This window comes from Puma concolor, chromosome B2 (genome assembly GCF_028749965.1).
Source record: "Puma concolor isolate L17-30 chromosome B2, mPumCon1.1.hap2, whole genome shotgun sequence".
Taxonomy (NCBI): domain Eukaryota; kingdom Metazoa; phylum Chordata; class Mammalia; order Carnivora; family Felidae; genus Puma; species Puma concolor.
The window spans coordinates 44,709,536-44,736,542 of NC_141671.1; the positions used below are offsets into that span (position 1 = coordinate 44,709,536).

Genomic DNA, 27,007 nt, shown 5'->3' on the forward strand with positions numbered 1-27,007 from the left:
CACTCCTGAGTGTGGGTCTCACTTCCCAAAGAAAATAGCTTCGCCCTGGACATCCCCTCCTGGGTCTCCCACGCAAAGTCTAAACCCTGTCTAGTTATTGCAAACAGCATGTATTGTCTCATGTGGGATTTCAAACCAGCACCAGCGAGGAGGTGGGAGGCCCGAGGGAGGGGGGTGGCCCCTGAGCCCTCTTGGGCCCCTTTCAGCAAAGTGGCTGGCTGGTGTCCTGAGAAGGGGAGTATGGCTGATTTAATTAATGAGCTCATTCAAAGTCTACACTCAGCTGCTTCCAATGGGCTTGAGGCAGCTTTCCGCTCTCAGTGTGAAAATCAACTGTCCCAACGTAAATGACAAAGAACACCCTTTAGGAGGAATGTAGAAATGTTAAGGCTTATTCAGAGCGTGACTGGGAGTTTTAATTTAACAGTGACTTGTTAGATGCGTGACCTTAGGCAAGTTACTCAACCTCTCTATGCCTCAGTTTCCCCAAATGTAAAATGAGGCGACTGGTGGGGCGCCTGGGTGGTTGAAGTCAGTTAAGTGTCCAACTCTTGATTCCAGCTCAGGTCATGATCTCAGGGTCATGAGACGAGCCTGCTTGGGATTGTCTGCCTCCCTCTCTCTCTGCCCCTCCCCCACTCGTTCGCTTGTGCAAAAGCTCTCTGTCTCTGTCTCTCTTTCTCTAAATACACTTAAAAAAATGAGGCAACTGTAGCATCCATCTCGCAGGGCATACAGTTAGGGCTACACAAGTATTGATAAATAAATACAACTTTAAAATAAATGCAAGATGGTGATTTCCAGTGGTCAAATCCCAGTTATTTTATGTGCTAAGTAAATACTGAGGTCCTTCGTACCTCTCTGTCCCCAGTTCACTGCCTCTGCCTTAGCTCAGCCACCTGGTCTGTCTTCCATGGGCTGATACCAAGTAGCTCCTCCTAATTGAGTTCTCCACCTCCAGCTTTTCCATCCTCTGCCCTCCTGTCTCCCCAGCCCCGACGTAAGCCTGAAAATGGGCTCTAACCACTTTCGCTTCAAACTTCTCAGTGGCTGTCCTACAGGATGGAGTCTGTGCCTTGCCTATAGAAATCTTTTTCTAGTTAAAACAAAACTGTGTGATTGTTTGAATCCCTGATTACAATGAAGTATAGCCAACAAGTCTAGTTTCCATCAATTTTCAGAATTCACCTTCCTCCCTTTATTCCTCTTTTACAGCTTGTCTACCCAAGCCTACAGTCAGCCCTCTGATCTCCTCCTTACCATGTCCCCTGGGGCTCACTTCAGACCAGGGGTCAGTCTAGGGGCACTGGTGGCTTAGCAGGTTAAGCATCTGACTCTTGCCTTGCAGCTCAGATTGTGATCTCATGGTTTGTGAGTTCGAGGCCACGTCGGGCTATGCGCGGACAGCATAAAGCTATACAGCTTACTTGGGATTCTCTCTCTCTCTGCCCCTTCCTCACTCTCTCTCTCTCCCTCACAAAAAAAAAAAAAAAAAAAAAAAAAAAAAGATTAAAGAAGAGGATTCAGTCTTTTTTAATCCTTGAATATGGGCTCCAACCAGACCTCGTCAGGTTTGTGACTCCTATTCATACTTGGGTGTGGTTTTAAGTCACGGGGTTACCGCTCTCCTGGCTTATTCACATTTTGTCAGCCTCCCAGCTCTCGTTCTAAAATGGGGGAGCCTTTGCCCTCGGTTAGGGGTCTTTCAGGCAAAGTGAACTGGAGAGGACTCATTTAGGGGGACGGAGAGGGACACCCTTCTACTGGAGAGGACTCACTTAGGGCGACAGGGGGGACACCCTTCCCGGCGCTCTCCTTAGGAGGCATATCCTGTTCACAGGGGTATCCATCCTTGGAGTTGGACTTTGTGGAGCGGTTTTGAGATTGGTAGCCCTCTGGGGTTGAAAAGAGGGTCCTAGGCTCTGGATTGATGCGGCTCCGCTGAACATCTGCCTCCTCAAAGCTAACACCGTGCTTTTTCTAGTTCCAACACGGACCCACCCCGGCCCGTCATCAGCTTCGGAAATAAGCAGCTCATTACTTTTCAGGAGTCAAGGTCTCCTCCAGGAATTCTTCAATCTTATTGACGTCCGTCTTCACGTCCCCGTTGAAAGTCAGGAAGGGCGGATGCGTGCCAGGGGCCAGGTTGTGCAGGTCGGCTGGCTTTCTGCAGAGAGATCGAGATTCAGGAGGTGGCTTACATCAGGGCGCCTCACCTTCCGGGCAACCTGCGACTTGTCAATGACACTCCCTGGGCCGTCCAGCCTTTCTGTGGGCAGAACAGACGTGTGGTGGGGGGTGTAGGGCAAGGGAGGGTGGAGACAGCTCTGAAGGGATGTGGTGTGACAGCGAGTCTGTCCGGTGGAAGTCACGAGAGTAAGTCAAGATGAAGGAACTGAGTCCTACCGAAAAATCAGAAAGGAATGGCAGGTGGCCGTCTAAATGAGCGCCAAGATGTTAACGCCCAGGGCAGAGGCTGGGCTTTGCTTTCAAAAGTTCCTTCACCCCTCAGCTTAACAAAAATGCACTGTACAGAATCCCAAGCTTTAGCATTTTAAAAATTAATGAATCCAATCACACTTTTATGCTAAGAAAGATCTTCTGCACCGTTAAGGGTATGGGCCACAGGAGAGAAAGTGGCTTTGGGCTGGCCCGGGGGCCCTGATGGTGCCAAGGGCATGTTTCCATGCTTCCACCAGCTGGCGGAAATGCAAGTGAGGGAGGAGGACCGGTGGATGCAGGGGGTGGTGGGTGGGGTGGGCATGAGGCAAGGAAACAGTAAGGGAGGGGAGGGACAACAAAAGACACTTCCCTGCGCAGGGCTGAACATCCGAGTCACCCCAAATGCTCCCGCAGAGCACACAACACTTGTGGGAGTCGGGAGTGGAAAACATGAGAGGGAAGAACAGAAGAAAAGTACACAAGGGCGAAGAGGAGTCTGTAATGAAACAAATTCCTGGCGGGCGTAATCAGTTTGGGAGGGGACGGGAAGAATTTCAATTAGGGTGCTACTCCCGTATCATTGCCCAAACACACATCCTCTCCAGCTGCATTGTGTGACACTTGGAACTCCTTAAGGCGGCTGCGACCAGAAGTATTTTTAAAATCTCATCTACTTGGTCCCTTTGTTTACTTGGTGCGTGTCCCTCATCTGGACAATGAGAGGACATTCTTTACCTGCTCCTCCTGTTCTCCAGAGCTGACACAGGCAGAAAATGCTTGGGTTCCTCAGTTGAGAGGGGAAATCTATACCCATTGTATTTGTCAGCCACTACCTCTCTGTGGCTTAAGGATACAGAAACTGGGGAGCCTGGGTGGCTCAGGGGGTTGAGCGCCCTACCTTGGCTCAGGTCATGATCTTGCGGTTTGTGAGTTGGAGCCCCGTGTCGGACTCTGTGCTGACAGCTCGGAGCCTGGAGCCTGCTTCGGATTCTGTGTCTCCCTCTCTCTCTGCCCCTCCCCTGCTCACGCTCACTCTCTCTCTCTCTCTCTCTCTCTCTCAAAAATAAATAAACATTAAAAAAAAGTTTTTAAAGACACAGAAATTATTTTTTTTTTCCTGTGACTCGAGAGTACAATGGCCTCTGGCGTCTGGCATCACTGAGGAGTGCTGCCTATAGCTGTCACTGTGTAGGTGGACTTGGCCAGTGACCTGCTGGTCAGTTACGGTCCTCTGTCCTTGTTGACCCTCTTCAGCATTTATGGATGACGCTCGACATTAGCATTTAATTCCATGTCACCAAGTCTAATTTATGGCCTATTTAATATAGATCAGCCCTCTTTTTCTGACTGCATCATCAGTTCCACAAGGGAAGGAATGATGCTAAGAACAGTCTGTGGGTGTTGCTCCTGATACGAGCCAGGCACAAGAGTGGATGTAAATGCTTTCCATGGCCTGCCTCACTACATCCTCACAGTTACCCTATACAAGGCAGTGCTCTTATCCCTATTGTACAGATGAGGAAACGGAAGCTCAGAGAAATGAAGGGCCTTGTTCAAGGTCACTCAGCCGATAACTGGTGGTGCCAGGACAAGAAATTAATATTCACCGTATCATACATTTAAAAGGTCCTTAACTCTTTGCTATATACATGTTTTCTTTCTTTGTCTCTTGTTTCTTTCCTTTTTTTTTTTTTTTGCTTTTTTTTTTTTTTGCAGTAAGAAAGTTTCCGTATCTTTTGGACTGGAGTTCTGATATTGCCTGGCCTACCTCAGTGGGTGTTGGCAGGGTCAGATAACAGATATGACACAGCAATATAAGCATCTGAGGAATGCTTGAGGTGGCTTCCTTTCCCATTCTGATCCCCAGCCAAACCTGCAAGTGCACTTTCGCAGATGATAATCCGGGGGAGGGGGGCTGAACACCAGTCTGTCCATTCAGGAAGGCGGGAGAGCCTCCAGGAGGCCGAGGAAACATGCTAGCCAGGGGCTGGAGGCCAGAGGGGACGGGGCAAAAGGCAGTCCAACCTGACAGAGATGGAGAGGCCACCGAGAGAAGCATCGGGAAACAACGTTGGGAAGGGCCGAAGATTAGACAGAGAGCTGCAGCTACATTTATTCCGCAGATGATGGGAAGGATCAGAAGGTTTTCTGAGTGGGGGAGCCACATGATTAAAGAACTATTTGGGGAAGAATAAGATTCAGATAATATACAGGATGGATCAGAAAAAAAGAGAACCCGGAAGGGAGAAGTCCAGTTGGAAGAACAAAGAAACAGTCGGGCTGGCAGTGGTGGGATCTGAACGACTGCTTTGGGCTTTGGGAGCAGATGAGAAGGCCCCAAGGTGAGCAACAGCACAGAGGGACAATGCCTTGCCTTTGGCAACTGATTGACAATGGAGGTGGCAAAAGAAGGGAGCTGGAAACTCTCCAGTGCTTAGACAACGGAAGAACCCAGGAATTCAGGAGGGGAGCCCAACTCAAAGGAGGAACGACAGATAACAATTTTTGACACATAGATTTTATTTATTTATTTATCTTTTAATGTTCGTTTATTTTTGAGAGAAAGAGAGAGTGCTTGAGCAGGGGAGGGCCTGAGACAGGGAGAGAGAGAGAGAGAGAGAGAGAGAGAGAGAGAGAGAGAATATGAAGCAGGCTCCACGCTGTCAGCACACAGCCTGACATGGGGCTCGATCTCACAAACCTGAGCCGAAGTTGGATGCTCAAGCGACTAAGCCGCCCAGGCGCCCCTCAATTTTAAAGTGATAATAGAAAATGCAAATGGAAATATCTCTAGATACTTCTAGATGGTAGGGTTCTGGGTATAGAATAATTTACACAAAGGCAACATGGAGAATATGCTAAACTGGCCAGGGAAGAAGGTAGAGGTGGATGATGAACACTCAGAGAGTGAGCCTTGAGCTCACTGATAGGACAGGCGGAAGACAGGAAACAGGATGTAAGACTGAAATGCGTGTGGCTCCAGATAGTGAATGATGCCTGGTATTTTTAACAACCATTAAAACTGCACGAGTGACTCTCCGTCCCACCCTATGGTCCAGAAGGCTCACACTAAGGAATTCTAAAACTGGGGACAAAGCAGAGGAAATGGTCAGATCCCAACACCCCCTGGAAATTCAGCCTCTTACACCTGAAGTCCCGCTAGGGTCCCCCAGGATGGGGCACTAACACTACTGGAATGGTTGACTCCTGGATTTTTAGATATGCGTGCCCATCTCTGTGCCACTCACAGTTGCACATCCAATATCCATTCCTTCCTTCTTGCTACTCAAATCTTGTTAATTTGGGCAGAGAAATGTTCAGTCCCGGGTGTCTCTCCTGTAAGTGGGGGAGGGTCCTGAGACACGGTCTGGCCAATGAGGTGTGAGCAGGAGGCTGCTGGGAGCCATGGGCAAGCTTTGGCCCCCCCACTCAGAGAAAGATCTCTGGTCCTGCAGCCAAAGGTACCCCTCATTAATACAGCATTTTTTACCTTTTCAGATCCACAGTGGTGACGTTGAACACAACTCCTTTCAGCCACAGGATCATAAAGAGACGCTGAGAGAAGGGACAGTTGCCAATGCTTTCCCCATCGATTCCAGCCTAGAAAGAAGAGAACCAGAGTCTTGAATCGGCATGTACGTGTTAGCAAGAAGGAATATACAGAGAACTTACTAAAGCCATGACCAGTCTAACTTCAAAGGGCAGTTGCCCTATCTTACTGTTGTCTTCCTAATATCTTTGCAGGGCAATGCCTGGCACGCGGTAAGGACTCAATCAATACAGACTGAACTGAATTTGAGTTCCCAGTATGGCAAGTATGTACTCATAAATTTCTGAAACCATAGAACCATCTCAGGGTAAAGGGAGACCTTCAACACCACATAGTCTAATATAAATGATGTTAGACCACCAACTTCTGTCCCCCCAAGTCATCATCTAGTTTGTGTTTGAATATCTCCACTCACCAACAATTTATATCTCTCAAAGCAGTCCATTCTGAGGGTACTTCTAACAATTAGAAATACTTTTCTTTGGCTATACCGAACCCAACTATGTTCCTCCCTGGTTTACTCTGTTCTATCCTTTGGTCGTTGCTCCATGGTACGTCATGAGTACAAATACCTCAGACTTCAACCCATCTCTTTATATCCAGACAGCAGACTCAAGATTTTAATCAATAGCCCCCTTAGTACTGGTTCTTTACCTCAGTGTCAAGAAGCCATTCGCTTGTTAAACTATTCTTTTACTCAGTAACTGTATATTGGCTCTCGATTATGTGCAAGGCACTGGAGAAAATTACACAGGAGATTAAAAAATGCATTTGGTCAAGGAGCTTATGGCCTTCTGTGGAGTTGGCTGGTGGATAAGGCAGGAACACATATACAGTAAAACCTTGGATGGCAAGTAACCTGTTCTGTATGTTCTGCAAGACGAGCAAACATTTCTAATACATTTTAACTTGATAAATGAGTGATGTCTTGCCATACGAGTAGTACGTGATGCTGAATGTCACATGATCACAACTGAGCCCATGGTTCTCTCTGTCTCTTTCTCTCGTTGCAGGATTGTGGGTGATCGGCTCCCATGCCGGATGCTCAGTCTCAGGCCAGTTTGTTTCAGTGATGTTTCAGAACGTTGGAAGGTGCCCCCAACTGGCACTAGTGTATATTTTGTCGCTTCAAAGCACCTATGCACGGTTCTTTGCGTTTCTACACAAGAGGAAGCTCAGGAATGTTTTGCTTCATTGTAGGTCGGGCTGCCTGCGGATATAGCCCCTTTCCTCTGCTGCCTGATTGCCAGTTACATTAAATACAGTATATGACAAGTGTTTATTAATACTGTATTGTAGTCTACATCCAAGTGAGCGTATACAATGGCCCCCATGCAGAAAAAGATGCCATTGAGCCAATAGATAGCAGTGATTCCATTAGTGATAGTGAAAGACGTCCTACACAGTAACCCTCCTCTCTCTTATCTCCCTCACACCCGCCAGGAAGGTTTTCAAAGGAAAGTGCAGGTCAATTTGTTTATTTTTCTTTATATTTGGTATTTTCTTTATTATTTTGTATTATATTACAGTATTGTAATCGTTTTTATACGAATATTTTTGGGTTGTGGAACCAATCATCTGAGTTTCCATTATTTCTTATGGGGAAATTTGCTTTGATATACAAGGGTGTTTCTGGAACGGATTACGCTCGCAAACCAAGGTTTTACTGTATAATGATAATAACAGCATTACTGAGTGTTTGCATAATTCTGCTCACTAGATCTCCCTTTCTCAGTACCTTCCTCAAAATAGCATGGCTTTTTTGTTTTTGTTTTTTAATCAACTGAAAGGCAAGTTTCGCTTTATTTCTGAGCGGGCTACAGAGACGTGAATTTTATAAGGAATTCATTTTCAGCACATCCATGAACAAACAAAAAGGTCGGGGAACCGATCCCTGTGTGATTCGTTTCCACCGAGTGGTTTACGGGCCCCTGACATGGTGCCTAGAGGGGGAATCACCCACTCACTCCAGTTTGCTAGCAGCCGCCTTGGAAACCACGGCCCCAAGAGGTGGCTGGAGTGCCTTCCTCCAAGGACAGGGAGGGCCAGGGGAGTGAAGGCCCCCCGGGCTTCCCGGCAAAGCTGCAAACAATCCAAAGGTTCCAGGATGGGGGCTTATTAAGACTTTTTTCTAAGGGAGGGAGAAAAAAAATGCACTCCCAAAATGCAACGCGAGTTTTCCCCTTTGAGGTCTGTTCAGCTGTGGCATTTGGGTGGGGAGGGGGTGACGCCGTCTTTCATACATGAGAGCCTAATTGTGTGCTTATTTCTGCCTCGCAAACTGCTCCCAGCAGAGGCTCAGGTTTATCGCGGAAAACTGGCGCCTTTGACGGTGTTGGTTGTAGGTAATTGCTATGAAATTACAGTTATTTTACCTCTCTCTTAACGACACCAAAAGCCCCATCCCTATTCAGTTCTCACTTTTCCTTGGTGCTGGAAACGGACCCACTCCCGAGCAGCTGAGACACCATGGGCTCCGTTATTCAAAAATCTGAAAGGTGGGAGGGCACAGCGTGGGCGCCACACCTACCCACAGAGCTAAAGTTACCGATAAAGCCACACTCCGACAGGCAACGGTGAATTTAATAACAGCTTGGTTTGCTAACTTGCGTTTATGATGTCAGCCCCCTAAGACCTTCCCAGGAAGCACTCACTCAACGGGTACCTGGTTCCTGGTCCTTTAAGACATCCTGACAAAGGAACTGTTCCCTAGGGCCGGTTACACTATAAGTGACAAGAATTAAAAAACAAAACCAAAAGTCATATCCATATACTGTCACCTGTTTTAGCTCTGGTGGGCGTGGGGAGGGGCAATGACAGGGAATTGAAGGAGGAACCAGTAAAATATTGGAATTCTTATTGGCTGCACAGAAAACTCATGTAATGGTAACAACTGATGTCTGCGTTGTCGGGCACTATTCGAAATGCTTCACATATAATATGAATTCACTTATTTCTCATGAGAAGCCTATGTAGGGGGATATTATCACCCTTTTGCAAGATGTGGAAACTGAGGCACAGAGAGAGGAGATAACTGGCCTAAGGGTCCCTGGATTGAACCCAGGCCATCTGGCTCCAGATGCAGGGCTCCCGCCGCCATGCCTGTGGTCCAGTCTGAAGACCCAAACAAGGTTAACAGGGTGGCCCCAGGTCACAGAGCTGCAGGTGACAGTGCTCAGGCTGTACGCACGCACCCCACCCTTCAGTCCGCGTGCACGCAGCTGTGCTGGAGGGTGCACAGGGTCCTGGCCTTCGCAGATCCCCCCATTTTCACTATTGTCCTAAACGATGATACTGGGCCCAGTAAATGAAAACTGCCAAAGGAGCAATAAACACAACATGGGAGGATTCTCAGCTTCCTCTTCCGTTTTCTTTTTTTTTTCTTCTCTTTTCTTCTCCTTTCTTGTGGGAAGAACACCGAACACGAGATCTAGCCCCTAAGACATCCAGTGGACAATACATTACTGTTGACTACAGGCACGGCGTTGCACAGCAGAGTTCCAGAGCTCATTGATCTTGCTCACCTGAAACTTTATTCCCGTTGAATAGCACCTCCTCGTCTCCCTCTCCCCCACCCCGGGCCCTGACAAGCGCGACTCCTCGCTTTGATTCGATGATGTTTACCATTTTCGCGACCTCACAGGAACGAAATCACGCAGCAGGTGTCTTTCTGTGATTGACTTAACTCACTTAGCCTTATGTCCTTGAGACTCCTCCCTGGTGTCAAGTTTTCGGAACTTCCTTCTATTTCAAGGCCTCTTAAAATAGACTTCACAGTTTCTTTAGGCATTCATCCGTCCGTGGGCATTTAGACTCTTTCCACCTCTCGCGTGTTGTGAACAGTGCTGCCCTGAAGACAAAGGTGTTCTACTATCTCTTCAAGATCCTGGTTTCAATTCTTCTGGATAAATATCCAGAAGGGAGACTGCTGGATCATAGGCAGTTCTATTTTTAGTTTTTGGAAGAACCCCATACTGGTTTCCACTGTGGCTTCTCCAAATGCACTCCCACCAACAGCACGCTTATGTCCCGATTTCTCCGCATCTTCCGCAATGCTGGTTGGGTCAGTGGGTTTTTTTGATGATAGCCATCCTGACTGATGTGAGGGGATATCTCGCTGTGAGTTTGATTTGCATTTCCCTGATGATGAGTGACACTGAGATTTTTTCATATACCGGTTGGCTATCTGGATCTCCTTTGGAGAAATGTCTATGCAAGTTCTTAGCCCGTGTTTCCATCCAGGTATTCATCTTTGTTGTTGTTATTTTGTTGTTTCTGTTTTCTACTGAGTTGTTCAGCTTCTCCCTTTCCTCCTTGGCAGCTCACCAGTTATGCGGCCCAGATAAACCGTGGTTAAACTCATGGGTTCAATGAAGGGAACTTGTAGCAACCATGCAAAACACAAACAGGGAACAGCCACGTGAAACTCAATGGGACTCCAGGCCCTGAAAAGTGTGAGGGAAAATGTGATGGATGGCCCAAAGAGGTTCTGAACAATGAGGGCAGAGGGCAGGCACAAAAGCAGTGTAGTAAGTTAAATAATGCCTCCCCCCCCCACACACACACACACTGAACCTGTGTCCTTTCAAAACTTGTAAGTGTGACCTTATTTGGAGATAGGGTCTCTACAAGAGGAAATTAAGCTAAGATGAGGTCATATTGGATTAGGGCGGGCTCTAAATATGACTTATGTCCTTATAAGAAGAGAACAGTTTGGCCACAAGATATGCAAGGGAAGAGTTCATGTGAAGACAGAGGTAGAAATTGGAGTCCCTCATCTACAAGCCAAGGAACAACCAAGGATTGCCAGAAACACCAGAAGCTAGAAGAGATGAGGAAGAGAATCCTTCCCTAGAGCCTTTGGAGAGCATGTGACCTTGCTGACACCTCGATTTCAAACCTCTAGCCTCCAGAAGAATTTCTGTGTGTGAAAAGCCACCCAGTTTATGGTAATTTGTTATGAAAGCCTAGGAAACCAGTGCAAGCCAGAAAGTGTCAGGAGAACAGGGTACCACTGACGGAAATCTTCCCAAGTTCACAATTCTGTTTTGAATTTTTTTTAAATGTATCATTGATTTTTGAGAGAGACAGAGAGAGAGGGAGACACAGAATCCGGAGCAGGCTCCAGGTTCTGAGCTGTCAGCACAGAGGCCGACACGGGGCTCGAATTCACAAACTGTGAGATCATGACCTGAGCCTAAGTCGGACACCTAACCGACTGAGCCACCCAGGCACCCCTCACAATTCTGCTTTGCCATGAGCCTAGCGCACATGCACAAAATCACCAGCCAACTATGACCCCAAAGTACTTCCTATTTCCTAGATATAGTAAATGTATTTACTATAAGTTATACTCTATTATATGCTATATATAATAGAACTTACATAATACATAATATCGCAAAAGATAATAACCGTATAATATAATTATGTAGGTTGTATGAATATGCATTATGTTATGTGCCAGGTAAGTCATATTATACACTATGAGACATTGCCTTTCATATAGTCTCTCCCTGTAAATGGTGAGCTTGGGTCCCCCCAAAACATGGGCCATGTTTTATTTACTTTGTCCTCAGCAACAAGAAGTGGCTGCATGTTGAGGGGAGGGTGGTACTACTCCCTTTTTATGGCTCGAGTAGCTCAAAATTCTGATGTTGGAACTCTGAAGAGTGTCCTGAGAAAGAAGTTTGGGCTGTATAACACACTATAGCAGGAGATCATTGTTCTAAACCCATCTCTGCCTCTAATTTGCTGTGTGACCTTGAGTAATGCAGCCACCTTCCTCTCCGCCTTCACCATCGCACTCACAAATTCCTATAGTTTTATAAATTCAAGTGACTAGTGGAGATTTATTGAAGATAGTAATTTTCAAACATTGTGGTCTCAGAACTCTTTTTAAAATAATTTTTTAAATACTTCTCTATTTTTGAGAGAGACAGAGGGTGAGTGGGGGAGGGGCAGAGAGAGAGGGAGACACAGAATCCGAAGCAAGCTCCAGGTTCCGAGCTGTCAGCGCAGAGCCCCACGCAGGGCTTGAACTCACGAGTCTTGAGACCATGACCTGAGCCGAAGTCGAATGCTTAACCAACTGAGCCACCCAGGTGCCCCAATGATCTCAGAACTCTTAGATGCTTTTAAAGATTGTTGAGAATCCCAGGGGCGCCTGGGTGGCGCAGTCGGTTAAGCGTCCGACTTCAGCCAGGTCACGATCTCGCGGTCCGTGAGTTCGAGCCCCGCGTCGGGCTCTGGGTTGATGGCTCAGAGCCTGGAGCCTGTTTCCGATTCTGTGTCTCCCTCTCTCTCTGCCCCTCCCCCTTTCATGCTCTGTCTCTCTCCCAAAAAAAATAAACGTTGAAAAAAAATTTAAAAAAAAAAAAGATTGTTGAGAATCCCAAAGAGCTTTTGTATTTACTGTATTATAAACGAAAGCTAAAAAATATTTTAAATACTTATTGATTTAAACATAACAGTAATAATAAGAAACATACTGTATGTTAAAATAAATAACATATTTTAATATAAAGGAAGTATTTTTTAAGAAAAGAAATTGAGTGAGAAGAGCAGCATTGTTTTATATTTTTGCAAAATCTTTCACTTAATAGAAGCTGGCTTCTGCAATCTTTTGTTTTTGGTTGAAGTATAAAACGAAAATCTGGCCTCCCTCAGATATGTAGTTGGAGACAGGAGGAGTAATCTAATAGCTTTTTCAGATAATTGTGGGCATTTTTCTTTAATGCCATACCGAAACTCGAGTGATAGTTTCTTAAAACCGAGTTGATAGGTGGAATTTGAAACCCTATCAATGAAGTTCTTCTGTTCCACTAAACCCCATTCATCTGTCTCGCACTATGAATGGATCTTTCACCCATGAATGATTTTTTAACATCACAAATTCGTCATTTGGAAAGCAGCATTTCACCGAGTTATGCAGATCTTCCAGATGCTGATACGTTTCATCACACAATGTCAAAATATTTCATTCAGTAATATCACCACCGAGCTCATCAGAGAAGTTTAAGAGAAGTGGTCAAGTGCATGGTAGCAAGTTATCGGTTTTCCAGTAGTCTACTGTTCTCTCGAAAGCTTGTGTTTTATCACTGGCAAGAAATACTGTCAGTTGTTATCCTCGAAATGACAGGCTCATTTCATTGATTTTCCAGAGAACGTCTGGGAAACACCAAGCCTGAGGAGCCAGTTTGTCCGCCACTTGCTCTTTCGAGTAAAATCTCTGTTCTGTGAGAGAAGCGGCTGGTTGGGTTCACAACTCAATCACGAAAGTGCTAATCCTTAGAGGACCGTTGTGCTTCGGAACGCAGCCCAGCAGCTTTATGTGCATTTCCCATTTCATCAGCCAGAACGTTTAAAAGACATGTACCCAAGGGTTGAGACTTTATTACGTTATATACTTTTTGCTGCTTCATCAAGGACATTCATAAATGAGACTCTTTTTTTTCTGCACACACGTGACTCCTAACACTGTTTGTACCCCTGCCTTGATTTTTGCTCAAGCACTAGTAGCTTTTACTCAGGAAATTTCAACCTCAGGGAGAAATTCTATTACTTTGAAAATAGTTGTGGGGGCGCCTGGGTGGCGCAGTCAGTTAAGCGTCCGACTTCAGCCAGGTCACGATCTCGCGGTCCGTGAGTTCGAGCCCCGCGTCGGGCTCTGGGCTGATGGCTCGGAGCCTGGAGCCTGTTTCCGATTCTGTGTCTCCCTCTCTCTCTGCCCCTCCCCCGTTCATACTGTGTCTCTCTCTGTCCCAAAATAAATAAAAAACGTTGAAAATAGTTGTGACCTCCCAGAATCCCCGAAAGAGCCTCAACGACCCCAAGAGGCCACCAACAACGTTTGAGAATTGCTCATTTAAGACCCCCCCCCCCCCCCCCCACGGACAGACCAGGTACATAGAGCTTGCTATGTACCAAAGAGCTGGTAATTGTCCAAAAGTCATGTGAGGGCACCAAGGTCCAAAAGAGGGAATGATTTTTCAGAGAGGTTCCAAGAAGGAGTGGCAGGAAATGGATAAATGACATTGCTATGTACCAAAGAGCTGGTAATTGTCCAAAAGTCATGTGAGGGCACCAAGGTCCAAAAGAGGGAATGATTTTTCAGAGAGGTTCCAAGAAGGAGTGGCAGGAAATGGATAAATGACATTTAAGCTTGACAGACCCTGTATCATTGATCAGTTTATTGTCTCTCAGCTCCGAATGCGCCCCGTAGGAAATGCACTCACTGAGCCTCTCACAGAGATGTGAGGCTTACATAGCCAGAAGGCTTCCTACCCCCGCTAATGCCTGGTTCCCACTGATGCCCGTGACACCACTGCTGACCACATGCTGCCACTCGAGCTCTGGACAGTGGCCGGTTGCTTGCCCAAGCAACTCCAGACCGGTTCTGGCCTGGCCAAACCAGTGAGCTTCTATGCATTTTGCTGGGCTGACTGTAACTTCTCCACTGAGATTTGAACCCCTTCCTTGGCTATTCTCCTTCAGCTCCAGAATTCTCATGTATGTTATGCTTACTCTCTTATCACAGTTAATACTTTTTGTGAACCTTCCCCTGTTTCAACTGCTCTGTGGTTTCTCTCTCCTGACTGGGCCCAGCCTCCTACAGATGCTTAAATGTCTGATACTTCAAAATGCAAGATTTTTAGGCTCTTTGATTCATTTAAAACCCAACAAGGTTGGGGGGCCTGGGTGACTCAGTCGATGAAGTGCCCAACTCTTGATTTCAGCTCAGGTCACGATCTCACAGTTCCTGAGACTGAGCCCCACGTCGGGTTCCACGCTGACAGCACGAAGACCACTGGGGATTCTCTCTCTCCCTCTCTCTCTCTGGCCCTCCCCTGTTCTCTCTCTCTCTCAAAATAAATAAATACACATTAAAAAAAAATACTTTCATTAAAAATAAAAAGTAGTATAGAAATACTAGAAGACAGAAACCTCCATTTTCTCCAGAAAGTTAACTGATGGCACATTTCAATTTCTTGTTGCTTTAGCCCATAAAAACTGTCCTCAGAGACTCAAATAATCAGGCAATTTTCTCAAGTTTAGAGATAAAAAAAATTCTACAATAATAGAGCCAGAACTGATCTCAGGGACGATATGGTCTAGCTCTTTCTTCCTGGTCAGGAAACAGGTCCAGAAAGGTTAAACAACTTGCCTATGGTTGCACAGTCTGGTCCCATGACAGGATCAGGGATAATTCCTGATTTCTGATTTATAGCTTTCTGCTATGCTAGGCTGATTGTTATCTTATGGGAAAGAGTGTCAAGGTGACAAAGGCCACAGGAAGAGAACTTTCTTTGAATATAAAATGACTCATCTATAGAGCACTAAATGGATTCACATTACATGAAAGAGAAAGAATTTTTCTTTATAATGACAATATTTGGAGCTGCCCACTTTTTCCTTATTAGTGTAGGTCAGGTAGTATTCCTTATTAGGACTATTTTTTAAATACCAAATGGTGTGTAATAATTAGTTAAGCCCGCTGCTAGCAGGGATGGGACTTGGTGGTTTGTGGTCCACTTGAACACAGGGAGTTCTGCCCTTGAAGAAACAACATCCCTTTTCTCAGCAGACACTTAGGGCCTCACTCCCTGGGGTCACTCGGGCATTTTTCATTCGGTAAACACAGAGGTAACAAGTACACATTTGAGGCTTCAGACACTGTCAGCATTTATGTAAAGTGGATTAGAAAGGCTGAACCAGCACTATGCAGGTAACCTGAAGAATTCCAAGTGTATGAGTCAGGATTGCCTAGATAGAGCCTACAGGATGTATGTGTGTGTGTGTGTGTGTATGGGTGTAGATAGATAGATATATAGAGATATCAAGATAGATAGAGACAGAGACAGAGACAGAGATAGAGACAGAGATATTTATTTTAAGGGACTGGCTCACATGGTTGTAGAGGCTCAGTGAGTCCATAACCTCATGGAGTAGGTCATCAGATTGGAGACTCAGGGAAGAGTTGCAGGTTCAGTCCAAAGGCAGTCTGCTGGTAGAATTCCCTCTTCCTCAGAGGGGGTCAGTCTTTCTATTATGGCCTTTAACTAACTGGATGAATCCCACACACTGTAGAAAGTAATCTGTTTTACTCCAATTCCACTAATTTAAATGTTAGTCTCATCCCAAATACACCTGCAGCACAGAAATATCTAGAATAATGTTGACACACAAAATTAACCACCACACCAGGCAACTGCAAAATTATTACCTGAGACATCAATCCAACGTCTGTCACCAACACCTTAGCTCGCCAGATGGTTTTATAAAACAACTCAATATAGCTATGGTAAATATCCCCTCCCAAAGGCCCTTGTGGGTGCAATACCAGAAGGCTGCTCTGTTAAGTGTCTAAGAGAGCAGGGGCCGATGGTGCCTGTGACCCTGAGTAATTGGTCTGGTCTGTCAGTGGCTTCAGGCCCAAAGACGCCTACAACTTTTTGTGTTGCATACTGTTGCTGTGCTCGCGGCCTCTTGGGAGTGTCCTTCAGCTTTCCTTGGGCTTTATGTCAATCTGCACTGAGTCTATATACACCTTGGGGTTCTTCCACATACTCTCTGGGAAAGAGCTGCCTTTTCCAACCCAACACCAGTGCCCCTCCTCTAGGCCCCTTCTTCCCACTCTTACGTGGCTTTTTATGTCTATTCTTTCATGTTCACGCTGTTTGGATAAACGAATGGGTCTCTTTTAAACCTCTTGCCTGTCCTGCTTCCACTTCACGCCCTCTTTTAAAATGATTCTCTCTCAATCACTTTCGGGGCCTAAGCAATGCGTTTTTGTTTTGTTATCTTTTCTTTTCTTTGTAACTTACTCCTACTTGACTTTTCTCTTGTAGTTAGAACTTTTGCTTATCCCTGCTTCTTAAAAGTCAAGATGGCGCGGCCTCCCTGTCACTGGGTGCCCCCCGGCCTGCTGGGCTCGCTTCACGGACAGGCTTCCCGTGCAGGTGCACGAGGCCCCAGGATCAGAAGGCCTCGAACGTGGCTTAATGTGGTGCTGTTGCTGTCGGTTCTGCATTTGACCCTCCTGCTCCCTGGCTGACGACCTCCTCTTCCTGACCTTTGCCCTCTCAGCTAACAGCAATTAGGGGTGACGCCCTCGAGAACACCTCTACTCCCAAGAACATAATTATCCTCCCTAAGTCAGCAGTGCTCTGGCTCTCTGACCTATAAACATGCCATTTACCCTGTGAGCTTAAAAGAAAAAAAAAAAAAAAAACACAAGAAGCAAAAAGAAATGCAAAGAAAGAAAGAAGAAAAGAGAAAATGTTGAAAGGCTATAGGGCCCACTTGGCTCCATTCTTCTTTGTGAGCTCCACCCCCTATGCTATCTAGAATTTGCCTCCTTACAATTGAAGTTTTCCAGTTTTTAGATACCTGAGGGGTTTTTGTAATTTTATTAGTAAAAGTCAGGTAGTATTCTTTGTTATTCATATTTTTAATACCAAATGATCTCCCTTTCTAATAAGATAGTTGATAAATCTTTCATTAGCATGAATGGGACTTGGCGATTTGTTTCATTCATTCATTCAGTTAAATTTATGAAGCCCTGGGAACCCAAAAGGTGCTCAAGAAATATAAATTTGGTGGTCTTAGTACATCGTCCAAGTTACTGTATTGGGCTTCAGGAGACAGAACGGTGCTCCTATCACAAACCTGCGCCAAGTTTTGGGGGGGCCCCCCACATCCAAACCTCTGCCTCTAAGTTAGGCTCTGTCTGATCTAATAGCCCCGGGTATAATATTTAACAACTAAATGCCATTACACTAGAGGCAAGCTTGCGTCCTTGACTTCACAGAGTTCTGTAGTACAGTAGAAAGGCCATGGTGTAGAGCCAGGCAGACATGAGTTCAAATTCTAGCCATGATATCAAGCAGCTGTACGTGACAGGTTTTATTTCCCAAAGTGGCTACAGCAGTATTTCTAGTTCCAAATGTTCTCCAGAGGTGGAGTCTATATTTGCCTTCTTCTTGAAATCGGGTGGGCCTTTATGGCTGCCTAGATGAACTGTACAATGTCAAATTGTATGACTTCTCGAGACCAGGTCATACAAGGTGATACAGATTGTTCCCAGCACTCCCTCTCTCCTTTGGGATGCCTGTCCTGGGAACCCTTGTCATGAGGAAGGCCAGAGCACAGGAAGAGGCTTTGTGTAGTGTTCCAGCTAAGTCCTCGGCTGACAGGTGGCACCACCCATCAGATGCACAAATGAGTGAGACTTCAGATGATTCCAGCCCCCAGCCTTCGAGCTGTCCCAAATGACACCTAGTGCAGTAAAATGCGTTATCCCTACCACCCCCTGGCCAAACTGCCAAGTTCACGGACAAAATTAATGTTTTGATCGCTTACAGCCACTAAGTTTTGTAGTGGTATGTTAGCCAGCAGATAACACATACACCCTTAACCTCAGGTTCTTTATCTGCAAATTGGGGGTAGAAATATTTACGTTGCAAGGTTGTTATACAACAGAGTGGTAGTACGTATAAAACCCATGATAGCCGCTTTATAAATTTACAGCTATAGTCATTATGACCACAGAAGACAAACATTTAGGAACAGCTAATTAAACATCCCAGTTTGTGAAATGCTATGCCCTGGTACAGAGTCAAGAGACCTCTCTTTGATGACACAACAATTCAGGATTACGTTGGTGTTCAGGGTTTTGTGTGTAAAGCAATACATTCAGTAGAGAAAGAAAACACAGGAAGAACCATGATCGCTGTCCACTGGCTGGAAAAGTGTCCCTAAATGAGGACAGTCTCCCACTGACCATGAGGGAGACAGGGAAAGCGATGTATGTTTGGTTAGCTGTAGGTACGATCATAGGCACATGCATGTCTATTCTCTATAAGGTCACTGAGTTTCTCTGCAGAGCTACATTCTTCAACACAACTGTTTTCAGGTCATTCAGGTGCCAAAGACAAGAACTCGAGGGAGGTGGATGGATGAAGGTGAGGGTCAGGCTGTGGCAGATTGCTGGTGATTTTCTGTTGAAGCCCAGTGGAAGCCTGTGCGTCCTCTTGTTATCCGGGAACCTCTGCCCTAAATATTTACAGGATCATCGTGCTGTGTTCTTCAGGCTTGTCTATGCTTGAACCCCAATGCTTGAGTCGGGCAAGCCAAAAACTGGAATTCTTCCACGTCAGAAATGTACCAAAGCCCAGGAAACCAAAGAGCGATACAAATCTACAGCCTCAAATCAACAGAACTCCTTCCCACATGGGTTTAATTTGAAGAAAATGCCTTCTTGCTTAAGCCTACCTCAGAGTATACCAGTCCTAACGGAGGAAGCATGCTTTCCACTCAATTAGGCCACTGTCAAAATTTTGCTTTCCTCCCTCGACATACTTTTATTATTTAAGATGCTAGAGAAACTGCTTCCAGCTTTTGACCAAGGATCCATTTCCCCTACATTCATGAAATGAACCTGCAACTCCTATAACCTTTATACCAAACCAGGATATCCTGACACTGAGTTGGGCTTCTTCCACAACAGTTGGTGCTTGGGCTCCTGTGACAGCGACGACCGTCCCTCCGTTACTATTTGTCCTGCCCTCTGCTTTGGCTGTCTGAATGTGGAGTTTTCAATACCGCATCTTGATTATCACAAGCGGGTCTGGGAAGACTTTAGAGATATCAGAAAATCTGTCATCCCGCCTCTCAGTTGGGCTCAATAACTCTCATCCACCCTAACCTCCCAAATATGGCAGATTAAAAGCTATGCCACTAACAGCAAATCTGAGTCATGAGATTTATTACATAGGTTCACCTAAATCTGGGACCCTGTGGATTTTTTTTTTTTTTTTTTTTTGCAAAATTCATATATTATAATAGGTCAGCAAAGTAGGTTTACAGAACTTGAAAAATCTAATGCTCATTTAAGAATGCATGCCCAGGGGCGCCTGGGGGGCTCAATCGGTTAAGTGTCTGACTTCGGCTCGGGTCATGATCTCATGGTTCATGAGTTCAAGCCCCGCATCGGGCTCTGTGCAGACAGCTCAGAGCCTGGAGCCTGCTTCAGATTCTGTGTCTCCCTCTCTCTGCCTCTACCCTGCTCATACTCTTTCTCTCTCAAGTAAATAAATGTTAAAAAAAATTTTTTTTAATGCCATGCCCAGACCCCACTCGCAAATATTCTGATTTAACATTGAATTCTTTTCTCTTTTTTCAATGTTCAACCAGTCCGGGTGACCTCTGACCTAGTGGTGCTCACGGCTGGGGCTATACAATAGAATTAGTGGAGGAATGTGCTAAACAAGAAAATTGACAAAAGAGGTCCCCAGGCCCACTCCAAACACACCAAGTCAGAGTCTCAGGGAGAGGGCAGGTGCCTCCTTACTCTTTTTGTTCCTTATTTCCTTGGTACTCCTGCACTGGAGAAGCCTTCAGGTCCCAGCCCTCCTCCTCCCACCCCACTCCTACTAATGCTCCCTCCACGGTCAGCACTTGCATAAGGCCTATAAGAAGGGCACCATTTTGAGCCGTTCAGGGAATGGAGAGCACACTTTGGATGCAGATGTCTGGAGAACCTCAAGTCAACGCAGGCACAATGCCAAGAGCCTCCCTTGCCAGCTAATGTCTTTATGGTTGCACCTCCACACAAGATTGCTCTTGATGTCTGCTGGCCGATCCTCCCTGATGGTGACAGACAGCCCTGTGACCAGGCCCACGTACTCACATGGTCATAGGTGCTCAACCACGTCTCCTCTTCCCATGCACTATCCTCTAGCCCACATACAACTCTGCTTCTTCTACAGGTGGGACCCCCCTCCCCCCCCCCCCCCCCCGCCCCATAAAGTCCTAGTTCAAGTTTCCTGACTGTGTGGAGCACCAGGAGGCTTTAGCCACACCCTGAACCATATGCAGTCACCTGACCACTTGGGCAAGGTGGAAGACAAACATCTTCACTGAAGGCCTGCTCGGTGCGGAGCCTGGGAGTTTGATGATGAATGAGAACCAGTCCCTCTCCTTGGAAAGCTGGCCCGCGTCGAGGCATCAAGAGGTAAGGAGATGACGTCTGGGTCATAAGCGAAGTGCAATAATGACAGAGGTAGATTGGGAACATGAAGGAGGCCACAGGAGAATCAGGGAAGGTCTTAGGGCGGCAATGATCCTTGACGTGAGCCTAAAGGTAGGAGGAATTACTCAAGCAAAGCAGTGGGTGAGGACATGGGGAGCAGAACTGACTGCATACGCGCAGGTCTGGAGGCTCGATTACACAATGTGGGGTGTGTAGGCAACTGCAAGCAGGTGGCCTTGTCCTTTGTGCTGTATCAGGGGAACCCCCCCAGGAATTCTCCTTTCTTCCTTCAGTCTGAGGATGCCTGCCCAATCACAGGCAAGGCCACAAACCAGTCAAAAGCCTATCTTCTGAGCGTCCCTGTATCCTTTGGGTCTGTTATTCCTGCCATCACTGGTCCCTAACCCCTTCAGCCGTATGTGACCAACATGGCATCTTCTCTACTTCCATTTCTTAAAGCCCACTCTGAAAGCATTGAAATTTAAGTGTGAATTCTTGATAACTATGTAGCATTTATTGTGGACGAGATATAAGCAGAAGGTATAGAGCTCTAATGGTGAGGTTCCAGGCATCAAGCAGGCGAGTGAAGATATGGGAAAGAAGGAAGATGGGCAACAGCAGCCTCCCGGAGTCTTGAAACCAGACACATGGGCTTTTTCCTATTAAATCCTATGTGAGATCTGGTCAATTCTTACCTCTGCTGCTTACAAGGGCAGAGCATCCGTAATGGGTGCCCAGGCCAAAGGGAAGCCCTTCTTGTTATGGAGCTGCTTTGGTTTCCATTTAAAATTCTCTATTTAACATTAATTCAGCCCTGGCTGGAAAGGCAAGACTCAAAAACAAAAACAGCACATTCTTTTTTAATTAATTTGGAAGCGGGGGAGACTACAGGAACGTTTAACTTCGCCTTTGATATGAGTGCTATGCATTTGGGATCGCTGCTTGTGGTAAGACCCTAGCCAGGATACTTGCAGGTTGTCTGGGTGAATTGAGTTCCCTGGGTAGCCCTTTAAGCAAAAGACAGGAGTGGAATAACAAGCAGAAGATTAGAAGTCCTGTGTTCCTGGGGCGCCTGGGGGGCTCAGTCCGATGGGCGTCCTACTTCAGCTCAGGTCATGATCTCACATGAGATTGAGCCCTGTTGTTGGGCTCCGTGCTGACAGTTCAGGGCCTGGAACCTGCTTCAGATTCTGTGTCTCCCCCTCTCTCTGCCCCTCCCCCACTTGCACTTTCTCTCTCTCAAAATAAATAAACTTAAAAAACAAAACAAAAAGGCGTGTGTTCCAGACCTAGTTTGGGCACAAGTAACTGCGTGATCTTGTGCAAGTAATTTCCCCCTCTTCCTGAGCCTTAGCTTTGTTATTTATAAAGTGGATAAATTAGAAAAGACGATCTCAAAAGACACTCTAAAATACTGCCAAAGTGTGGGTTGGGGAAGAAAAATAGCACTGAATCTTACAGCTGAATCTAAGAATTCCACTGGCTGAATAGAAACTCCCTGATCCAGCATGGCCCTAGGCTCCCAGACCACACTGGCTCCTGGCACGGGCTCCCTAAACGTTTGCTGAGAAGATGGAACTTTCGGGCTGGCCCTCTACCCTGAACAGCAGGCAAGTGGACCTCCGGGGGACAGTGGGCATCACTGCAATACGAAGGGGAAATGAAGACATAAAGTGAGAACCACCCCTAACCACCTTCATGGGTCCTTCAAGGCTTTGCCTTCCCACAGTGTTCCTCTAACAGCTTTCCACGTTATTCTCAGCACATTACTTCAGAAAGCCATTGAAGAGGCTTTCCTGTTGGAAGGCTGCCCCACCCTCACCCCCACCCAGATCCCTCAAGCCTCACCCAACTCCCTCATTTCTCAGAGGAGGCCAACTGAGGTCCAGAAAGCGCAAGTGACTTATCTGAGACGCGACTGGAGGGGTGGAGTCTTCAGTAGGAGCGGAGAGGGTTGAAATCTCGGTCAAAACCATCCACCGTAAGTAATTCAGATGCACTCACAGGAGCTATGAGAACTGAATCCTTCCAGAATTCATCTCTAGAAGCGTTCCTGTGAGCCCCTGCTCACCTGTCATCACCTGTCTCTTAAAACAGTAAGATACTGAAGTGGCAGGAAGAAAAATCCTGCTGATCGCAGGATACAGATTCAAACCAAGGTTTATTCCACTTTAAGGTGAAGGATTCACTCAGGGTAAAGACAGGAAGCCAGACTCACATTGAAGGTCCTGAGCCCCCAGAGGGAGTAGCCCCCAGGGGGAGAAGCTCTGTTGCTAAATCCCCACCTCCCCTTGTCCTTCCCTCCCCCATGGGGTGGCTGGGAGGATTCAGAGAGATTACACATGCGAAACGGGGGCACCGTACCCATCAGAGAGCAAGCCCTAGACACATCAGCTGCCCTCACTCTCACTCCGCCCTCTGGGCCGGTCCCTCCTTCCTCTGGCTCACCACCCCCAACCAGAACACTAAAAGTCACAGTCTGGAGAAACTCTTCCTGGCAATAGGGAGAGGGTCCCACCAGCCGGCGCCTCCTATCACATAAGCCCCCCCATCTCCTTTCTTTCAAGGTCGTACAGAATTTACAGTGAAGATTGTAGTCCTGGATGATTATTTCTTCCGATTTTAAAAACAGCCTCCCAGCTACAGACATAGAAGCTGAGCCAGGTTTTGTGTCAAGGAGACCCACGTTCGTCTTCCCTGCCTTGCAAAAACTCAATCTGACCTCGCGCCTGGCTGAGTTGTACGTTCAAGTTCAGCCCGAGCTAATAATCGAAAAGGAGTCTGTCTTTTGTGATCCCCTAGGCCCAAAGGGGAAATGAAAAGCTTTTCCAAATGGCAGGCTAAGGCAGGAAATGTTCTATTTATTGTACTCCCGTTAAAAAATAAATAAACTCACCCTAGTAATTATACCACACACACAACAGTCCAAGCCATCACCCAGGAAGCCATAACCTGAGATGAAGCCTGTGTTTCTACTCGGAAAAGGAATGTTTCCAAGACCTACAGCATTTTCTTTCATAAATTCTACAGTTACCGGAGACAGATTTCTCACCGTGCCTTCTGTCCGGCCAGTGGCGGTCAGAAAACCTGCAGGTCCTGCAAGGCAAACGTGCCCTTGAGCAAGTGATTGCCTCGAGGTAGCCTTCCGCATCCTTGCCTATAAAAATGAAGGGGTTGGGCACCTGGGTGGCTCAGTCAGTTCGGTGTCTGACTTTGGCTCGGATCATGATCTCACAGTCTGTGAGTTCGAGCCCCACATTGGGCTCTGTGCTGACAGCTCGGAGCCTGGAGCTTGCTTCAATTCTGTGTCTCCCTCTCTCTCTGCCCCTACCCAGCTCGTGCTGTCATAAATGAATTAATGTTAAAAAACTTTTTTTAAAAACTTGTACCGTGGCCCTGCCCTCTAGACCAATCCTCAACCATGTCCTCCACTGTAAGCCAGGACAAGCCATTCACAATAGCTTCCCTTCATTTGCAAGCTCTACCTAAGGAAGGAAGCTCGCTATTGTTGGGCTGTGTTTAGAATGGATGATGCAAAGCCCTGACCTTCAAGAATAGCAGATAGATTTCTGAGTTCTATCAAATGTTCAGGATCAGCCCCTTCAAATTATCTTTTGATGGAGGCTCAGGAAAGGCCAAGATGTTTCCATTTGTGCTTCATCTCTCACCCATTGGAAGAGAATGCCAGAAGCATGATGCAGAAAATTCTGAGGCCTCAACTGGGATCAGTGGGACAGAATGTCAGCGTCATTTGGTGATTACATGTTTTATTTATAAAGCCACCCTTAGATGGGATTCTGCAGACACTTCTCCACAGACAGCAGAGGACTGCTGAAGAGGGACACTAGGACAAAGCTAAAATGAGAAGCTTAATTTCCCCCCTCTGTTCTCCCAATTAGCTCTTATCAGATCTTTTTTTTAACGGGATTCTTCTACTAAGTCCTAAAACAGACCCTGTTTTAGTTTTCTCTTCTCAGTCTTGTGATAAGTGCAGGGCCAGACATGTTCATTCTAATTGTTCAAAATGTAGTTAGTTTCCATGCAAATACCACAGCCTCGGGGAAAGACCTCAGGGCTGAGGAGAAACAAGGCCTTTGAAACAAATGTACTAGAAGTGGAGTGTTAATCATCCAGGACTTTAGTCTAGTGCATCTGCAGTTACCTAACTAGCTTTGAGCAAAGGCCTTTCTTCTCTCAATCCCGTCTGTGGTGGGGAAGGCAGAGTGGCTTGAATTAGTCTCAAAGCTCTGCTCCTCCTCTGTCACTGGGAGTAACAACAGCTTCCCAAGTGCTTCCCAAGTTCTCTGTGAGGCTCAAATGGGGGAATGCACATGCAGGTGCTCTGGGAGAGTGAGGCACAATAATAACACCGCAAGCCCAACAGGAGATTGACATTATCGCTGGTGAACCATGCCCAGTCCACATAGGAAAATGGAACATGAGCCCATTCCCCAATCAAGTCCCATTATGAGCATTTTATCTCTCCCCAGGATTCCCAGCCATGGCCCTAAAACAGTTCTCCTGATGGGAGGAAATTGTAGGCTGTCTATGCCTTGCTACTCAAAGTAGCCTACAGATCAGCAACATCAGGTTCCTCAGAATGTAGGTCCTGGGTGGAAACTATATCCACAGGCCCTAACCCAGGCCTCCTGAATCACAATGTTGCACTTTTAACGATCTCTAGGCCATTTCTCCCTATTGGTATTTAAGAAGGCTAGTATTCAGAACCTTTGGAAGACAAAGGCCCGCCTATGGCAACATTGCAAATACCTTCATGACCTATGCCCAAGTCCGTGATATCCAGCTTTTCTTTTTTCTTTTAAAGAGTACATCTTTGCACATCTGGATTTCACATTGCTCCTATTTAAAAAAAAAAAAAAAAAATCTCTACTCCCGCACATGGTAATCTGGCCCTCCCGTGTTCTAAAACTGTTGGTGAATCTCAGCCAAATTTCCATAACTCTTGCAGGGGCGGGGCCTGCTTGCAAATAACAATGGCAGCCTGGTGCTGAAAGTGAACGCTGAGGCTGAAACTAGAGCCAGGATTAAATTATTTATTGAAATTCCATGATGTGGCTTGTCCAGGAGGAGCCCGGCGGAGCCTAGAGTCATCGAATGTATCCATCCTGTGCCGGGCCCCAACCTCTGCCTCCTGAAGTCACCTGCCTCTTTGCCCAGGAAACCACGGGACCGTGGCCTGAGAGGTTAGGTTATGGCAACCTGACATGCTGTCGGCAGTGAACGGGGGTCCTGCAGGCTGCAGACCGAATGCTCCCAGGGCCCATCACTGTGCGGTAAGACAGCTGGGCAGGCTACCTGCCCGCACCCCCCAGAGCATACAAAGCCTGTGTAGAAAACTGCAAAAATACAAGAAAGGCAATATGTTGCAGCTAACCCCTAAGAAAGAAAGAAAGAAAGAAAGAAAGAAAGAAAGAAAGAAAGAGAAAAGAAAAGAAAAAGAAGAGAAGAGAAAAGAAAGGAAAAGAAAAGAAAGGAAAAGAAAAGAAAAGAAGAAAAGAAAGGAAGAGAAGAGAAGAGAAGAGAAGAGAAGAGAAGAGAAGAGAAGGGAAAAGAAAGAAAAGAAAAGAAAAGAAAAGAAAAGAAAAGAAAAGAAAAGAAAAGAAAAGAAAAGAAAAGAAAAGAAAACACCTGTCTCAGGATTTCCACCTGTATAATGCAGACAAATGGTTTCTTTGCCAACCAGCATGTCACTTTATATAAGGTGAACTAAACTCGAACAAGTTGGCCTGTTATACTCACTACTCAAAATCAAAATACTGTATGGGGCACCTGGGTGGCTCAGTCAGTTGAACATCCAACTTTAGCTCAGGTCATGATCTCACGGTTCATGAGTTTGAACCCCACATTGGGCTCTCTGCTGTCAGCACGGAGCCCGCTTTGGATGTTCTGTCTCCTGCCTGTCCCCACTCACTACCCACCCCCTCAAAAACAGACATTCAAAAAACCCAAAATACTGTAAA

The 27,007-nt window shown here is 46.3% G+C and overlaps 1 protein-coding gene across 1 annotated transcript in view; it reads right to left on the minus strand.

The window, feature by feature from the left end:
• Nucleotides 1–27,007, minus strand: part of CLIC5 (CLIC family member 5) — a 103,577-nt gene that overhangs the window by 42,548 nt on the left and 34,022 nt on the right. The window contains exons 2-3 of the mRNA XM_086706996.1: nt 5,933–6,042; nt 2,042–2,167 (exon numbers count right to left, since the gene is read on the minus strand). Coding sequence (XP_086563122.1) covers nt 2,042–2,167; nt 5,933–6,042 — 236 coding nt within the window. The remainder of the gene's footprint in view (nt 1–2,041; nt 2,168–5,932; nt 6,043–27,007) is intronic.